This window comes from Heterocephalus glaber, unplaced genomic scaffold (genome assembly GCF_053883595.1).
Source record: "Heterocephalus glaber isolate CG9 unplaced genomic scaffold, H.glaber_assembly_v1.0 deba00001689, whole genome shotgun sequence".
In the NCBI taxonomy this organism is placed as follows: domain Eukaryota; kingdom Metazoa; phylum Chordata; class Mammalia; order Rodentia; family Bathyergidae; genus Heterocephalus; species Heterocephalus glaber.
Genome location: NW_028258414.1, coordinates 10,252,216 through 10,268,136, shown reverse-complemented (window position 1 = coordinate 10,268,136; position 15,921 = coordinate 10,252,216). Strand labels below are relative to the sequence as shown.

At 41.2% G+C, this 15,921-nt stretch overlaps 1 protein-coding gene across 5 annotated transcripts in view; it reads right to left on the bottom strand.

Annotated features, from left to right (window-relative positions):
• The window catches only part of Pias1 (protein inhibitor of activated STAT 1), a 144,096-nt gene extending 128,375 nt beyond the window's left edge, over window positions 1–15,721 (bottom strand). The window contains exons 1-2 of one of the 5 annotated variants that reach the window (XM_004855588.4): window positions 15,389–15,451; window positions 1,320–1,390 (exon numbers count right to left, since the gene is read on the bottom strand). Coding sequence is in view for 2 of the 5 variants with exons in the window: in NM_001303302.1 (NP_001290231.1) it covers window positions 15,389–15,412 (24 nt within the window). In the remaining 3 variants the exon portion in view is untranslated. Of the gene's footprint in view, window positions 1–1,319; window positions 1,391–7,678; window positions 7,727–15,388; window positions 15,452–15,611 lie in introns of those variants that run through there. The other 4 variants (XM_087198864.1, XM_021236903.2, NM_001303302.1 and 1 more) reach the window with 4 other exon arrangements.
• Between the last annotated feature and the right edge of the window lie 200 nt (window positions 15,722–15,921).

Sequence of the window (15,921 nt, the reverse complement as noted above, 5' to 3'; positions counted from 1 at the left end):
GGGGTGGGGGTGGTGATACTGGGAATTGAACCCAAGACCTTGACACTAAATTACATCCCTAGTTTTGTTTTTGTTTTTGTTTTGTTTTTTGAGACTGGGTCTCATTAAATTGCCCAAGCTGGGCTACTTTTTTAAATCTATGGGGAGCCGGGGGAGGTGGTGCATGCCTATTATATAATTTCAGCACTTGGGAAGCTGAGGCAGGAGTACAGCCATGAGTTGAGGCCAGCCTGGGGTACATAATGAGTTCAAGAACAGCCTAAACTATATAGTGAGACCCTGTTTAAAAAAACAAAAAAAAGCCGGAGATTTAGTTCAGTGGTACCATGCCTGCCTCGCAAGTGAGGGTAAGGTCCTAAGAGGAATTTCAGAATCAAAGACTTTTAATATAAATCCAATAGCACTGACATCACCTCTACACCATCCTCACCACCACTACACACTATACACAAACACATCTCATCCCTTTGGATCGATTACACAGGATATCAGATGTTTGAACAAAACATGGGCCACTTTATTACTAGTTATAAACAAGTCATTTTCTAAAACAAAATGTTCAGTACCATCCTTTATATTCAACATAATTATCTATTAAGATAACAGATTCCAGAAAACACTAATAAAATCAGATTATGACATATTTAACTAAGAAAAAATGTGCTAAATAACTATCAGCCGACCTGTAAGTGGCAAAACCTAACCTACTCAAAATACTCAATAGTTTTAGCACATACAATTGTTTATATGCAAATGGTGTGAAATAAAAATGAGGCTTATCTAGGGCCGGGGATTTTGCTCAGTGGTTTAGCTGCCTGATGCGCAAGTGCAAGGACCCAAGTTCAATCCTGAGTTCGATCCCCGGTACCAAAAACAAAACAAAACAAAAAATGAGTCTTATCTAATACTGTTTTCAATACATGGTAAGGTCATGACCTAACATTTTATACTAGTTGCAGACATACCAAAAAGTAACTTTCTAAAAACAGTCTAGAATAAAGGGTTATTAATTTTTTTTTTTGGTACCGGGGATGGAACTCAGGACCTTGTGCTTTCGAGGCAGGCAGCGGATCCACTGAGTTAAATCCCCGGTCCAAGGGTTATCAATTAAAAATGTTTATCCCTCCGATGAGTCTGAACTATTCTTGGGACTACCTAAATTCAAGAGGAAATATTAATGGAGAACCTAAAAATTCATAGTCTTTTTCTGGTTATCATTACATACACAATACTACACATTTTTAAAAAATATCTTTCACCTCTGAAACAATACATTATTTTGAAATCACATATTAGGATACTCATATGACAAAACGTACTTTTTCTAGTCTTCATACCCTGGGTAAAGATGCTTGAAGAACGAAGAGAATGGAATTTTTCACACACGTTTCTAAAGAAATACACACAGAAATCGAAAAGCATTCAGTCTTACAACCTTCAGGTCTGGTTTGCCTCTCCCCACTTCCCACCTCCACACTAGGAGTTGAACCCAGGACCCCCGGACCTTCACAATGAGCTTCCTTTACTAGTTTTAAGCCAAGGTCTCACTAAATTGCTAAATTGTACAGGCTGGGCTCCAATTTGCGATGCTCCTGCCTCACTCAGCCTTCCAGACCGCAGGGATTACAGGTGTGCATCACACCTAGCTCTTGTTTCACTTTTATCCCAAAAGACAGAAAATAAAGAAACTAAAATAGGAAAAATGCGAGCTAATCCTACTACAAAAGAAATAATTGGCTAAAATTAAGTTGGGGACATCTGCATGGGTTTTTCATTTATCCCTCCAATTGTTACTCGTGGCTACTGAAAAAGCAATCAAGTGTTGAAACATAACTCGAAAAAATTAAGTTATGTATTTCCCATACCATTGTCAATTTAAAGTGCTTTAAGCACATTCATTCAGTGCAATGCAAACTGCTAACTACTCAGCATTTACTACAAACACACTGGATTTAATTCAGCAGCTGCTGCTTAGCAAACCTGCCTTGTTAACAAATCTACAAGCAAACTACGTATGTTTCCTGTAAAATTATAAAAATAATATGGGTGAGAAAGTAAAAGAGATACTCCCATTTTAAATTAAAAACTGCTGTACTACAAGTCATATATTTTTTAATTTTTTTCAGGCTTCGAAGGTTTTGCTCTCGGGACTTAAAACAGACAGACAGATACATAGGAGCAGCCAGGAAAGCAAGCTTTTTTCTTTTTTTTTCTTTTTTGAGAGTCTGGCTATGTAGCCCAGGCTGGTCTCAAACTCACTGCAATCCTGCCTCAAACCTCCCAAGAACTTGAGATTACAGGTATGTGGCACCACACTCGGCTTTCATACACTCTGAAAAAGGAGGATTACCCAAAAACCTTTACATTGATTAAACTGATACTGATATAGTAAATCAATATATCAATGCTGACTATATCACCAGCGCTGGGGATGTATTTCAGAGGTATAGAACTGGACTATCAGGGCTGGGGATTAGCTCAGTGGTTTCGCCACCTGCTGCACAAGCCCAAGGACTCGAGTTTGATCCCCGGTACCAAAAAAAAAAAAAAACAAACAAAGAACTGGACTATCATGCAAAAACCCCAGATTTAATCCACAGTACATGGCCAGGGCAGGGAGGAAGTATTAGAAATTTTTTTACATTTTTAAAGATTTGTCATTTAGCCAGGTATGGTGGTGCACACCTACAATCCTAGCACTGAAGAGACTGAAGCAGGCCTGCCAGTTACAGTTTAAGGCCAAGGCTAGTCTGGGCTAATAGTGAGTTCTAGACCAGCCTAGATTACAAAGCAAGACTTTTGTTTCCAACAACAACAAATGTGTGTGTGTGTACACACACACGTGTGAGCACATACACACTGTCATTTAAAAATAACAATGTATTAGCCAGGCCTAGTACCAAAGGACTAGCACTCTGGGAGGCAGGTGGACTGCAAATTCAAGCCCAGCCTGGGAAACTTTGTGAGGCTCTGTCTCAAAAAAAAAAAAAACTTTTTAAAGGGTAAAGATAAGGCTCAGTGTGAAGGACCCAGGTTCAATCCCTAGTACTGCTAGCTTAATTAATTAATGTGCAAGCCTCTGGGTTTCATCCCCAGCCCCACACGTACCACAATTCACATCTAATTAAAAAGAAAAACTTTTCTCAAAAACATTAGTGGGCTGGGCATGGCAGCACAGGCCAGTAATCCCAGTGCTCAAGAGGCTGAGGCAGGAGAATGGCCACAATTTTCACATCAGCAGTTACATCCCTCAAAAGGCACTTTCTTTCCCCACCTCCCACCAAAAAGTGTATGCCAAATCTCCAGGTTTATATAACCACACTTTGCCAGAAGTTAATTCAAGTAAAAATGATAGTCCACTTTTGAAAAGCAGCTAGCTTACCTGGCAACTCAAAGAACTGCATAAGATAGCTTTCCCCAAGTTAGCCATCAGGTCTGGTATTCAATAAATGTTTTATAGGTACTTTGAATTTCCTCATAAAAAAATATATTTTAGGGCTGGGGATATAGCTCAGCAGTACAGCACCTGCCTGGCAAGCGCAAGGCCCTGAATTCAATTCCTAGCACCAAAAAAATATATAGGGCCAGGGATCTAGCTCAGTGGTTCCACCGCCCGCCTCCCAAGCGCAAGGTCCTGAGTTCAATCCCTGGTACCAAAAAATTAAAAAAATTAAAAATTAGAAATATATATATATACACACACATATATTTAAATTTACTCAAGAATCGAGATACAATAAAATTGTTTTACTACTTCATCAAAGATTTTTAAGTGTAGCTGAACATGGTGGCACACACTTGTAATGTCAGCTCTTCAAGAGCCTGAGGTGGGAGGATCCAAAATTCAAAGCAGCTTGAACAACAAAATAAAATAAAAAGGGCTAGGATATAGCTCAATGATAGTGTTTGCCTAGCATGCATGAGGCCCTGAGTTCAATTCCCAACAATTCAAAAAAAAAGACACCAAGTATAACTGCCATTTATTATTTAATTTCAAATATCTGATGGAGAACACAGTTACTACAGTAATACAATTCAGTGCCACTACCTTAATTCATGTAAGGCACCAGCAGTTTTACCTACCATTGATTTGCAAAGGCAGTATGGCAAGTGATGCCTTAACTATTATTGGAAAAATAGTTTAGATATGGAGGATACCCCAAAAACACTGGGGAAGGGCCAGGGATTTAGCTCAGCAGCACTGTGCCTGCCTTGCGAGCCAAGGTCCTGAATTCAATCCCCAGTATGGGGAAAACAAAAAAAAAAGACTGGGGAATCACCAGTCTGAGAAACAAACTTTCAGAAACCACTGCAACAGTTGATACATTACATTTTCAAAAAGGTAATTTTCTGTAAATATTCCATTATAATAACTTTAAGTAAAAACAGATACTCGGCAATGATAAGGAAATAATACACAACATGGCAGGCCTCTGTCTATTCCCAAGGGCCCCACCACCATGTTTTTGCCAAGAAAAACCACCTGCACTGCAAATGTAACTGTTCAAGCTCTTGACTGCAAATGTAACTATTTAAGTGGCAAGATGTTCTGTTAACTCTGCCCTTCCTCTGTAAACATGCTTGCCCAGTACATGACTCCAACCCCCTATATCCCATAGATCTCTATATAAGGTTGCTTCCATTTCTGTTCAGGACTCAACCTTGGAGTATGAACTCCTCCTCGACTGTTGACCTTCCGATAGCATACAACACTTGGTTATAATGCTGAGCTGTCACACTACTATGAAACAGTAATACAATCACACTACCAAAACCTGGATCTTCACACATAGTAGATACTCAAAGGAATGACAAAATGCAAGAAAAATTCTGAAACAGCAAACAACTAACTAAGAACCTACTCTACACCAAGTTCTGACCTAGGTGCCTCTGCGTTCCCTTTCTTGGATAAATTACAGAAGCCTATAGATCAGAAGGATGATTTTTAAATATAAGAAAATATTCACTATAAATATAAACAATTACATCAATTAAAAAGAAAACTAAATAAAAAATAAAAAAATAAATTAAATACCTTTAAAATAAAAAATAATACATATATGGGCCGGGGATTTAGCTCAGTGGGTCCGGCGCCTGCCTTGAAAGCGTAAGGTTCCGAGTTCGATCCCCAGTACCAAAAAAAAAAAAAAAAAAAAACATATCTGGGGCCAGGGATTTAGCTCAGTGGCAATGCACCTGCCTCGCAAGCACAAGCTCCTAAGTTCGATCCCCGGTACGGAAAAAAATAATAATAATAATGTGTATCCTTTGGAGGGATACCTTGAAATTATACACAAAAAGGAAAAAAAGACTAAATATTTACTCTGAAATCTTTCTGATCTTTAAGATGAGACCCTCCATGACTTACTTTTATGAAAGTTTTTAAAATCTGCTATAAAGAACAAGATAGCAAGTTAAATTCTATTTTAAGCAATATGCCATGAATCTAAAAACAGGCTGGCTCACATTTAGAAACCCAAATACAAAATTGCCTTGGCCATGAACTGCCGGAGTCCTATGAAAAGCCTACGTTCCATTTCTCCTCAAGCCAAACACCTTATCTGTTTTTTTTATCTATTTTTAAGTGAATCTCCAATATTAATACGGTAGAGGTAACAGTCAATGTGACAGAGTTGGGGGTTATATCTCAGAAAGAGAGTGCATGCTTCAGCACACAGAAGCCACTAGGTTCCAACTCCCAGTGTGAAACATTTTTTTTTAAAGGCAACAGAAGTATAGCAAAATTACCAAAACAAGTACTTAGGAACCTGTGCAAGCCTGTGCGTGTGTTGGGGGGTGTGGTAGGTAGTGGTGATGGGCCCAGAGGCCCTGCTAGGCAAGCACTTGCCACTGAGCTACACATCCAACCATTAAGAACTTTTAACTAAGCCAGGTGTGGTGGTACATGCCTGTAATCCCAAACACTCTGGGAGGCTGAGGCAGGCAGCTTGCAAGTTCCAGCCCAGGCTGGGCAATTTAGAGACTTAGTGAGACCACATAAATTTAAAAAGATAAAAGGAGCTGGGGGTGTAGCACAGAGCAAAAGCCCTAGGTTCAATCTTCAGTACCACACACACACACACACACACACACACGAAGACCAGACAGGCACCCACAATGTGGTTTCCTCTAGCAGGGAACAAAGATGATAAAATCTTTCAAACTTTACACTATTTACTGCCGTATTACTACAATAAGAAATTTATTTACTTATCTATATAATTTAAATGAATGTAAAAGGTAAATAAAAAACATCCTTCAAAAGTCCTCCACAGATTATCCTGGATTTAGTATTCAAGCTGATTGAAGAAGTAGCATTTAAAAAAAAAAAAGCCATACTGGTTGCACAGGCCTGTAATCTGAGTACCCTTCAAGGCTGAGGCAGCAGGAGAGCCAAACTTGAGTGCAGCCTGGGCAATTTAGCAACTGAGAAAGACCCTGGCAATGTAGTTCAGTGCAAAGGACCTGGGTGGACCCTCGTACTACCAAAAAGAAAAACTACAGAAGTATGATCCTAAGAACATAATCTGTTCAACTGACAGACATTAGCATCTCCTTCATCCAGAGCATAGAAATAGAAGAGAATGGACTGAGTAAGAACACCAGCCAACAAAAATAAGCAAACTATCAACTCTAGCTTTAAATTAAGACCTTTTCCTGCACAGCTGACAAGACAAAACACACACATAATGTGGGCTGCAGGCAGACTAGAAAATCTTGAATACCAGACTGAGAGCTAAGACTTAACCCTATTTCTGATGAAAAGCCATCGAAAGTTCTTATAGACTGGAGTGACAGGATCAAAGAAGTGTTTTGGTGAAACTAATCTGGCAACCAAAGGGGAGAAACTGAAAGAAGAGAATAGCAAGAAAGGTAAGGAAGTGATGGAGTTTTCAAAAATAGGAATATTTGGGCCAGGGATTTAGCTCAGTGGTTCCGGTGTCTGCCTCAAAAGCTCAAGGTCCTGAGTTCCATTCCCGGTACCAAAAAAAAATAGGAATGTTTGCAACAATCCTGTGAGTTACTGATATTTTAGTTACTAGTTCCTGTTCAAAAGTTTACATTTGAGCTGAGCATGGTAGCACACACCTATAATCCCAGCACTCAGGAGGAGGCTGAGGCAGGAGGATAGCACCGAGTTCAAAGCCAGCCTGGGCTACACAGTCAGTTGAAGGCCAGCCTGAACTACATTGTGAGATCCTGTCTCAAAAAAAGAAAGTTTATTTGTTTCCTTGACCTAAGGAAAAGCAGTAAAGAAAAGATGGCTTTCTTCATTTTGATGAACTTTAAAAATTCAAGGCAAAGAAAATTCTGAGGGGAAGATTCTGGACAATTACGTTTTTGTGTAACACCAGTGAAACCAAAAGTAAAGGTAATCAAGCTGTGAGAGTTCCATAATTTCTGAACATGGAAGGGGAAGTAGAGTCACAAACATCTAGCAGTAATAGCAAAAGGCACAATGACAATGAATAGCACAAATACTCAACTTACAATAGAGCCATGTCCTGATAAACTCTTTGTAAGGTGAAATGTATTTAATACACCTGACCTACTACACATCACAGCTTAGCAACTCAGGAGCAGCTGTTCACCCCACTGTCTTGTGACTGTGGCTGACTAGGAGCTGCAGCTGCTGCCTCTGCTCAGCATCACAAGAGTACAGTGTAGGGCAACTCACTTTCCCAGTCCTCTCCAGTCTCTCTCAGAAGCTGTCTCTCCTTCAGTAAAAATTCCTACTCTTAACCTAAAAAAAAAAAAAAAGAAAAGAAAAGTACAGTGCCACAGATTACTGGCCTAGGGAAAGATCAAGATTCAAAATATGAAGATGGTTTCTATTGACTGTGTATCACTTTCCTATCATCTTAAAATAGAAAAATTGTAAGTCATGGGTTATATTTCTGTTTCTGAAATTGATGGTAAAAGGCAAATCAAGTACTATAAAACTTGCCACCCATGATGTTACACACTGATAATCCCGGTTATTGAGAGGCTGAGGCAGGAGAACTCCAAGTTCAAAGCCACCCTAGTAATTTAGCCAGACCTTGTCTCAAAATAAAATATAAAGCTGAGGACTGTGGTACAGGCCCCTAATCCCAGATTCTAGGAAGATGAAGACAAAGGTCTGCAAGTTAAAGCCAACCTTGGGCAACCTGGTGACTCTGTGAGACCTTATTTCAAAATAAAAAACAAGCACTAGGGATGCACTCAGTGTGAAGGCCCTAAATTCCATCCCCAGTACCAAAAAAGAAAGTAAGAAAGAAGAGGAAAGAAGAGTGGAGGGAAGGAAAGGGGAGGAGAGGGGAGAGAAGGGGAGGAGAGGGGAGAGAAGGGGAGGGGAGGGTTGGGCATATAGTTCAGCACTTCCCTGAATGCAATCCTCAGGACCACAAAAACAATATAGAAGTGCCAGGGGTGGTGGCACACACCTGTAATCCCAGCACTCGCCTTCTGAAACACATAGGGAGACCCTGCCTCAAAAAATAAATAAATTTTTTAAAACAATATAGAAGAAAATAATAATAAACCCTTTTCTACTGCCTACTGTTTTTTTTAAAAAGCCTAGCCGGGCATGGTGGCCCACAACTGTAACCTCAGCTACTCCACAAGCTGAGCCAAGAGGACCTCAAATTCAAGGCTAGCCTGGGCAACTTGTGAAACTCTGTCTCAAAATTTAAAAAAAATTTTAAATCCACAAGCGCAAGGACCTGAGTTCGATCCCTGGTACCAAAAAATTAAAAAAAAATTTTTAAATGGGGTGAGGATTTAGCTCAGTGTGAAGGCCCTGGGTTCAATCCCCAGTACCACAATAAAATAAAATAAAATAAAATAAAATAAAATAAAATAAGGGTCAATAATGTAGCTCAGTAGTAGAGAACCCATGGGTTCAATCCCCAGTACCACCCACACACCAAAAAGAAAAAAACTTCATGATAAAATCTGCTAAATAAATGCAGATTTACATGAAAGCAAATTTCAACAAATCAAATTTAGAGTATGATCCATTTATACCTTCAACTCTTCCTTCCATAGTATGGCACTTTTTAGATACTGTCCAAATAGTATTCTTTTTTTTTTTCATACCGAAGATCGAACTCTGGTCCTTGTGCTTGCAAGGCAGTACAAATAGTATTCGTAATTCACATATGGATTTATTCATTGGTTTAACCCATAAAGGTTCCTCCTTAAAATAGAAAAATATTTTCAGTGCCTATGCAACCTTTCTAAAACCAGCTCCTCAAACAATGTTACCTACCAATTTAATACCATGGCAACACTTCTTTGAAATTAAAAATGAGTACAACAAATTTTCATTTCTACTTTCTCTATATTAATGTTCAATTTAGTTTTAAAAGGCCAGTTAAAGCTAGGCATGGTAGCACATAATCCTACCACTGTAGGAGGCTGAAGCAGGAGGATCTGAAATTCAAGTCCAGCCTGAGCAACTTAGGTCCTTTCTCAAAAAAATAAAAAAATAAAAAAAAGCTGTGGGGGTACAAGTGCCCTGGGTTCAATCCTCAGTATGTATATGGCGGGGTGGTGTTAAAAACTGATAAACATCTGAACAAGGCACAATCTCAGCACTCAGGAGGCTGAGGCAAGAAGTTCACAAATTTGAGTCCTGCCTGGGCAATTCAGAGACCCTGTCTCTAAAAGGTTCGGGCCTGAGATTAAGATCAGTGGCGCCTCACCTGCCTCAAAAGCACAAGGTCCTGAGTTTGATCCCGGGTACCAGAAAAAAAAAAGGTTCATTGTGAAGACCCAGGGTTCAATCTCCAGTTACCTCCAAAAAATAAAATAAAAAACAAGGCACAAAAAGTTAAAATGTATGACTATTGAGATACAGTTTCCAAAACTAAACGTACTGAAAATAAGTCATATATATATTTCATACTGGATCAAATGTTTCATTACATTTTGTGAAATCTTCCTCTGAAATCATTTAGTAATCTTAATGATTATAAGAAATAGAAATAAAGGTAAAATGATGAATAAACCAAGAATAACTAATTTAATTCATTTACAATACCTGAGTCAGAAAACCATTTATGTCACTCTAAAGCATGAAAAGTCTGTCATATAACATATTTAGTTAAATAAAACATTTACAATGTTTTATACAAGGCTATCTGTCGGGCCGGGGATTTAGCTCAGCGGTTTCGCTGCCTGCTGTACAAGTGCAAGGACCAGAGTTCGATCCCCAGTACCAAAAAAAAATTAAAAAAAAACCAAAAAAACAGGTTATCTGTCAAGGCATGGTTCAAAATAGCAGAGAAGAATTCTACCCCTGGTACCAAAAAAAAAAAAAATAGTAGAGGAAGGTCTGGGAGTATAGCTCAGCGGCATATCATAGGCTTAGCCTTTGCAAGGCCTTGGGTTCAATCCTCAATAACCTCAAAAAACAGCAAAAACAAAAAATGAAATAATCTGTCAAATGATATTGACTGATTACAATAAAATGTAACCATTCAAATGATCCTATAATCTATATATTCTAAACTGGAAAGACATCGTGAAAAGAAACTATTATAAATTTTAAAATGCTGTTCTGGGCATGGTGCCACACATCTGTAATTCCAGCACTCAGAAGACTGAGCCAGGAGGATCACTGAAAGTTCAAGGCCAGCCTGGTCTACATGAGTTCTTTTTTTTTGCGGTACCAGGGATCGAACTCAGGATCTTGGGCTTTCCAGGCAGGCAGCAGAATCACTAGAGCTAAATCCCCGGTCCCAACATAATGAGTTCCTGAAAAACAAAATTTTTAAATGTTGTGATCCTTGTTTGCAAGTACACAAAAACTCAGACACAGAATACCTAAATGGACACCCAGATGTTAACCACAATATTTCTTAATACTGCAATTATAGGTGCTGTTTATTCTATCTTTTCAGTATTCTCTTAAATTTTTCCCAAGCAAAAATAGTATTTGCAAAAATTAACATGTATGATTTCCAGCTATCTCTGAACTTTTTGGAAGGCAGCCTGCAAAAAGCCTAAGGAATATCCAAAAACGCCCAGGCATAGAATGAAAGGAAAGTGTTAACAAAAACACAACTGGGATTCCTTGTGAGCTAGGTACCCTGGAGGACTCCAGGACTGTCACTGCAACTCATGGCACCTTTAGGGAGTCCTGCAGTAAAGAGTTTTGAAACCACAAGACCTAAATTCAAATCTTATTTGTATGACCTTGGGTTAATCACTTAACCTTTTTAGGTTTACTTTATCTATAAAAGGGAGTTATTGTACTATATTACTTTCCTAGCTGAAAGAATTGTTGAAAAGATCAAATGAGATAACATGATATAAGATATTATTATCATTCAAACAAAAAAAGAGACGTAACACCGGAGTCAAATATTTTACAAAACACTACAATCAATTCTACAAAGCAATAAATTAGGGTTTTCGTTTCATTTTTAACCATCATGAACATTTTTTGCTTGAAATTTGGGTATTTCTTCCCTGTTCCTACTACAACCACAAGCCATTTTATTTTCTTATTCCTAGTTACCAGCAGGAAAGGGCACCAACTACACTGAATTCAAAAGCCTCAGCAAGAACCCTGGAGCAGCATGTCCATGGCATGCACCAGGAGAAACCCAAGGTTAATCAGCTCTGTAATGGACACTAAGCACTACTGCAATCAACAGGGATTACAAGACACTCTTTGAAGAGAAAGACAATGCAGTTGCCCAGGAGAAAACCACAGAGGAAAAGAAGGCAGTATTTCAAAACAATTGAATGAAATACTTAAAAACTCAAGTGTTTTATAAATTGTTTTTAAATACTGTTCACAAAATGAGTGACATAAAACAAAAGACATCTAAATATGGCACTCGACAAAAGCAAGTTATGGAAATTAAAATCAAACCCACAAATAAATTGTCAGACTTACTTGCAGACAAATTACACCACAAAAATCAAAACTAAGTGGTTATTTCTTGAAAATAAAGAAACAGAGTAGACAACAGAATTTACTGACAAGCTTATACAGTACTTTTAAAAGTACGGTTTCTCTTCCATTTGAATTCCATTATTTACTCCATTAAAATGAACTTCCCGTCCACAGTTCTCGAGTTAAAATTGCAATTTAACTTGGTCTGAGTTTTGTTTATTTTTATGGTACTGAAGATTGAACCCACAGCCTAGAACATGACAGGTAAGCACTGTACCACTGAGCTACATCACCAGCCCTTTATTTTTTGGAGACAAGGACTCACTAAATCCCTCAATTGCCCAGGTTGGGCTCCAATTTGTGGTCCGTCTGTCTCAGCCTCCTTGAATGCTGGGATTACAGGTAGGTAGGTAGGCAGACAGGCAGGCAGGCATGCACGCATGCACGCTCGCATGCGCGCACACACACACACACACACACACACACACACACACACACACACCCATGCCATGCTTGGTTTGAGTTTTACTATATAAAAACTTTAAGAAGAAAGTATTTTACAAGGCACTACATGACAACTTCACAGATTAACTACCAAGATCATCTGATCATCACACTCTCCTGCTTTTAACTTTCTAAAGGTAATAAAATACCCACCCTCCACACTCTCACAAATGTCATTTATGAGTATTCCTTTAATGAAAAATTAAAGTTTTCATAAACAAATGTGCACAGAAGAATCATTTTGATATTTATGACTCACAATCTAATTTTTATTGGCAATATCTTAAAGCATCATAGCTTGTACTATTCCAACTGGGGATAAAGATCTGGTTTTCCATCTGATCTTTGCAGATCTGTTATAGATTTAAAAGGATTCACTAAAAGGGTCATTAGCAAAATACTTATGAATAAAACACAGAGCAAAATGAAATGTGGGCTATGAACTACGATAAAGTCAGTGTATTTACTCAAAGCTTTCATTTAAAACTTTAAAAAAATTTTAAGTTTTTTGTTCCTACTGTGATTTTTCCAACCTTAAAGGATGTATGCTATTTACCTCCAAAAATTACAAACAGAACACCCTGAGAAAATACTTCTGAATGGAGTATCTTCCAAACTTCACAAAAAATTATATATGCACACTCCTAATAACTGTAGGTGCTTCTGAAATCACCTTCCCCAAAAAAAGAATGGTAAATGAAGTATTAACAAATTTTTAACATGGCTATCACCACCTAAGAGATTTATCACAGTTCCTCAAAGTCTCAGGCACACACAATGACATACCAACCTGTCAAAACAGTCATTATAATTTTTTTAAATCATACAGCAGGAATATAAAAGTGGAAAATAACTACTCCGGAAAAACTGAACTAGATTTTGGAGACGGCAAAAAAGGAAACCAATTTTAGAAAAATAACATTTCTCCCCCCAAAGTATTTGGTATTTATCCAATACTGGCTCATTTTTGTAAAGAGAAACTTTACCTAACAAGATTCACACCAGGAATCTCAGCAATCCCCAAAGGCACTTTCTTAAAATGAGAAAGAACAAAGAAGGAAATCTCCCAGCATGGGCTTTCCATACTAGTTTCTTTGGACAGCATCAAGAGTGACAATATAGCCCCCACAAGCTTTTCAGCTTTATTCTATGGTCCATGTATAATAGAACTGATTAGCTATCATTCAAAAGGACTCCTAGCAAAATAAATATTAGAAGACAAAGATCACAGCAACACAGTGACTGCATTTTAAAAGAGAAACTATAGCAAACATGTATTCTAAAGTTGTGTACTTTTTACTTTACAAGTTAATTATCTCCAAATATTCAAATTCCTGAGGTTTTCTCATTTCAGTCAATAATCTGAAACTGAGGGGGAAAAACTGTTTTAAATCTGTCTTAATAAATTTGTAATCAGAAGTAAATTTGAAAGGATGACACTAAAAGCCAATACCTTAATATACAAATCTTGGAATGTTAACAAAGTTACCAGGGAAAACAATCTTTCAGGAAGGCTTTTACATAGAAAAACTCTCCAGAAACGAGCCTGGTGTTTGGTTTTTCTAGAAGTTAATTACAAAAATTTATACACCCCCCCCCAAAGATTTACAATTGTATGTCCCAGTCTCTACAGTGACAGGGATGTCAGTTCTCTGGATTGGGATACAACCAGCTGCTTGGTTCACACACAGGAAGCCTCTGAGAAGGGAATAACGCATTCAGAGCCTTGAAATAATATGCGTTAGTTAAGAACTGCTTGCTACTAAACCAAAATTATTCAAGCGGAGCCCAATCTGTCACAATCCAATCATAAGGGTTCCACCCCCTCCTCCCCCAACTGCTTGTGTAGTGGTATATCTCTTTCGGTAAAGAAGCCATCATCAGGTAAAAGACCGGGGTGGGAGAAAAAGCGGGGGAAAGGGGGCACCCTTTCATCTAATTTCATGAGGCGTGAGTAATTGGTACAGTTGAGAGGAACCGAGGAACGTTCTATTTATTGGGGTTTGGAGTAGGGCTAGAGGGTCTGAATTTCGTCCAAACCAACATGGCCAGCAAGATGTCCCTACAAACAAAAGGCAACAGGGGGATATAAACACGAACCATTCACCTCCATCAGCTATAGCATCGCCATCATGGTGTGTGCAGACACCCCCAAGGCTCCTCTCACCCTCCACCCCAGCCAGCGCGAGAGGACAGAGATTCTAGCTGCATCCCACCGCCCACCACTGCTTGCAAATACTCTTCGAGGGGTTTTCTTCCCCGGCGGTCAGGATCACAGAGAAAGAGTAACGTCCCGCCTTAGGCAGACTCCCCCGCTGCCCCTCGGCCGAAACCCGAGGCTCGCTAAACTTTACCAGAGCTGCTCCCCCGCCTCCCCTCCCCGGCGCCCCAGGATCGCGCTTCCCACGAGCGGGGCACCCCGGGCGCCTCCAGTGACAGGCGGGAAGCCGGGAGAGCCCGGCCTGGGGCGGGGGCGCCAGGGATCCGCGGAGGGGCGGGGCGGCCGGAGCCAAGTTCCCGGGGGTCCAAGGCGACCGCCTGACAGGAGCCCGGGACCGCGAAGAAGGAAGAGGAAGCGGCGGCGGGAAGCTTTTCCGATACCCCCTCCGAGAACACCCTGCCCCCAGCCCCTGCGCCCCATGGGGGGGGGGAGGGCGGGGAGGCAGGCGGCAAGGTGAGGAAGCCGGGCCTCGGGGACAGCCGAGCCCCGACTGTCGGCTGGCTCTCTCCTCCCCCGCCACCCCCGCCAGGGGCGCCCACAACAATAACACGCCGGGGACGACCCGTCAGCGCCCCCAAGACACCCGGGGCCCGCGGCCCGCCGCAGCCAGGCCCCCTCAGCTTGTGACGGGCTCGCCTCTCCTCCCTACAACTCCAGGCCCCGGTTGAGCCAGGCCCGAGCGGCCCCCCAGGGTCGGACCCATCCCCCCCAGCACCAGCGGTGCCATCTTCGCGGCCGAATATTAGAAGTGAATTCGAGCTGCGCTTTACCTTTAGTTCCGCACTGTCCGCCATCTTGCGTCTGTCAGCGCAAGCGCACTGGACCTCGCCGGGGGCCGCCGCCAGACCCGCCCCTCTGGTCGGCCTGGCCCCGCCCCGCCCCGCCCCGCCCCGCCCCGCCCCACTGCCCCGTCGGCCCGCCCCCGGCCTCCGCCCCGCTCCTGGCGCGCCGAGCTCCGCCCCGGGCACGCACAGCTGCGAGATGGGCACGTACCATTTAAATAATGGCGCCAAGCGGAGAGGTTTGACAGTTACTCCCCCGTCGGCTTCCCCACCCCCATTCTCGGCCGCCAGCGCCTCCGGGGAAGGGCCCCGGCTGGAGGGACGCTGGCCTGCGCCCCGCCCCCTCGCGACCCGCAGAACCTTTCGGCAAAGCTTCGTGGTCGCGGTCCGGGAGACAATACCGTCCCCTCCCCCAACCAGCGGGGCGTTGGGACGCCTGCCACCTGCGAGGCCCCGGGTGGGCCGAAAGTAACGACCCGTGACGTGGAAGGAGCACGTGAAGCAGTTCCAGGGTTGTTGGC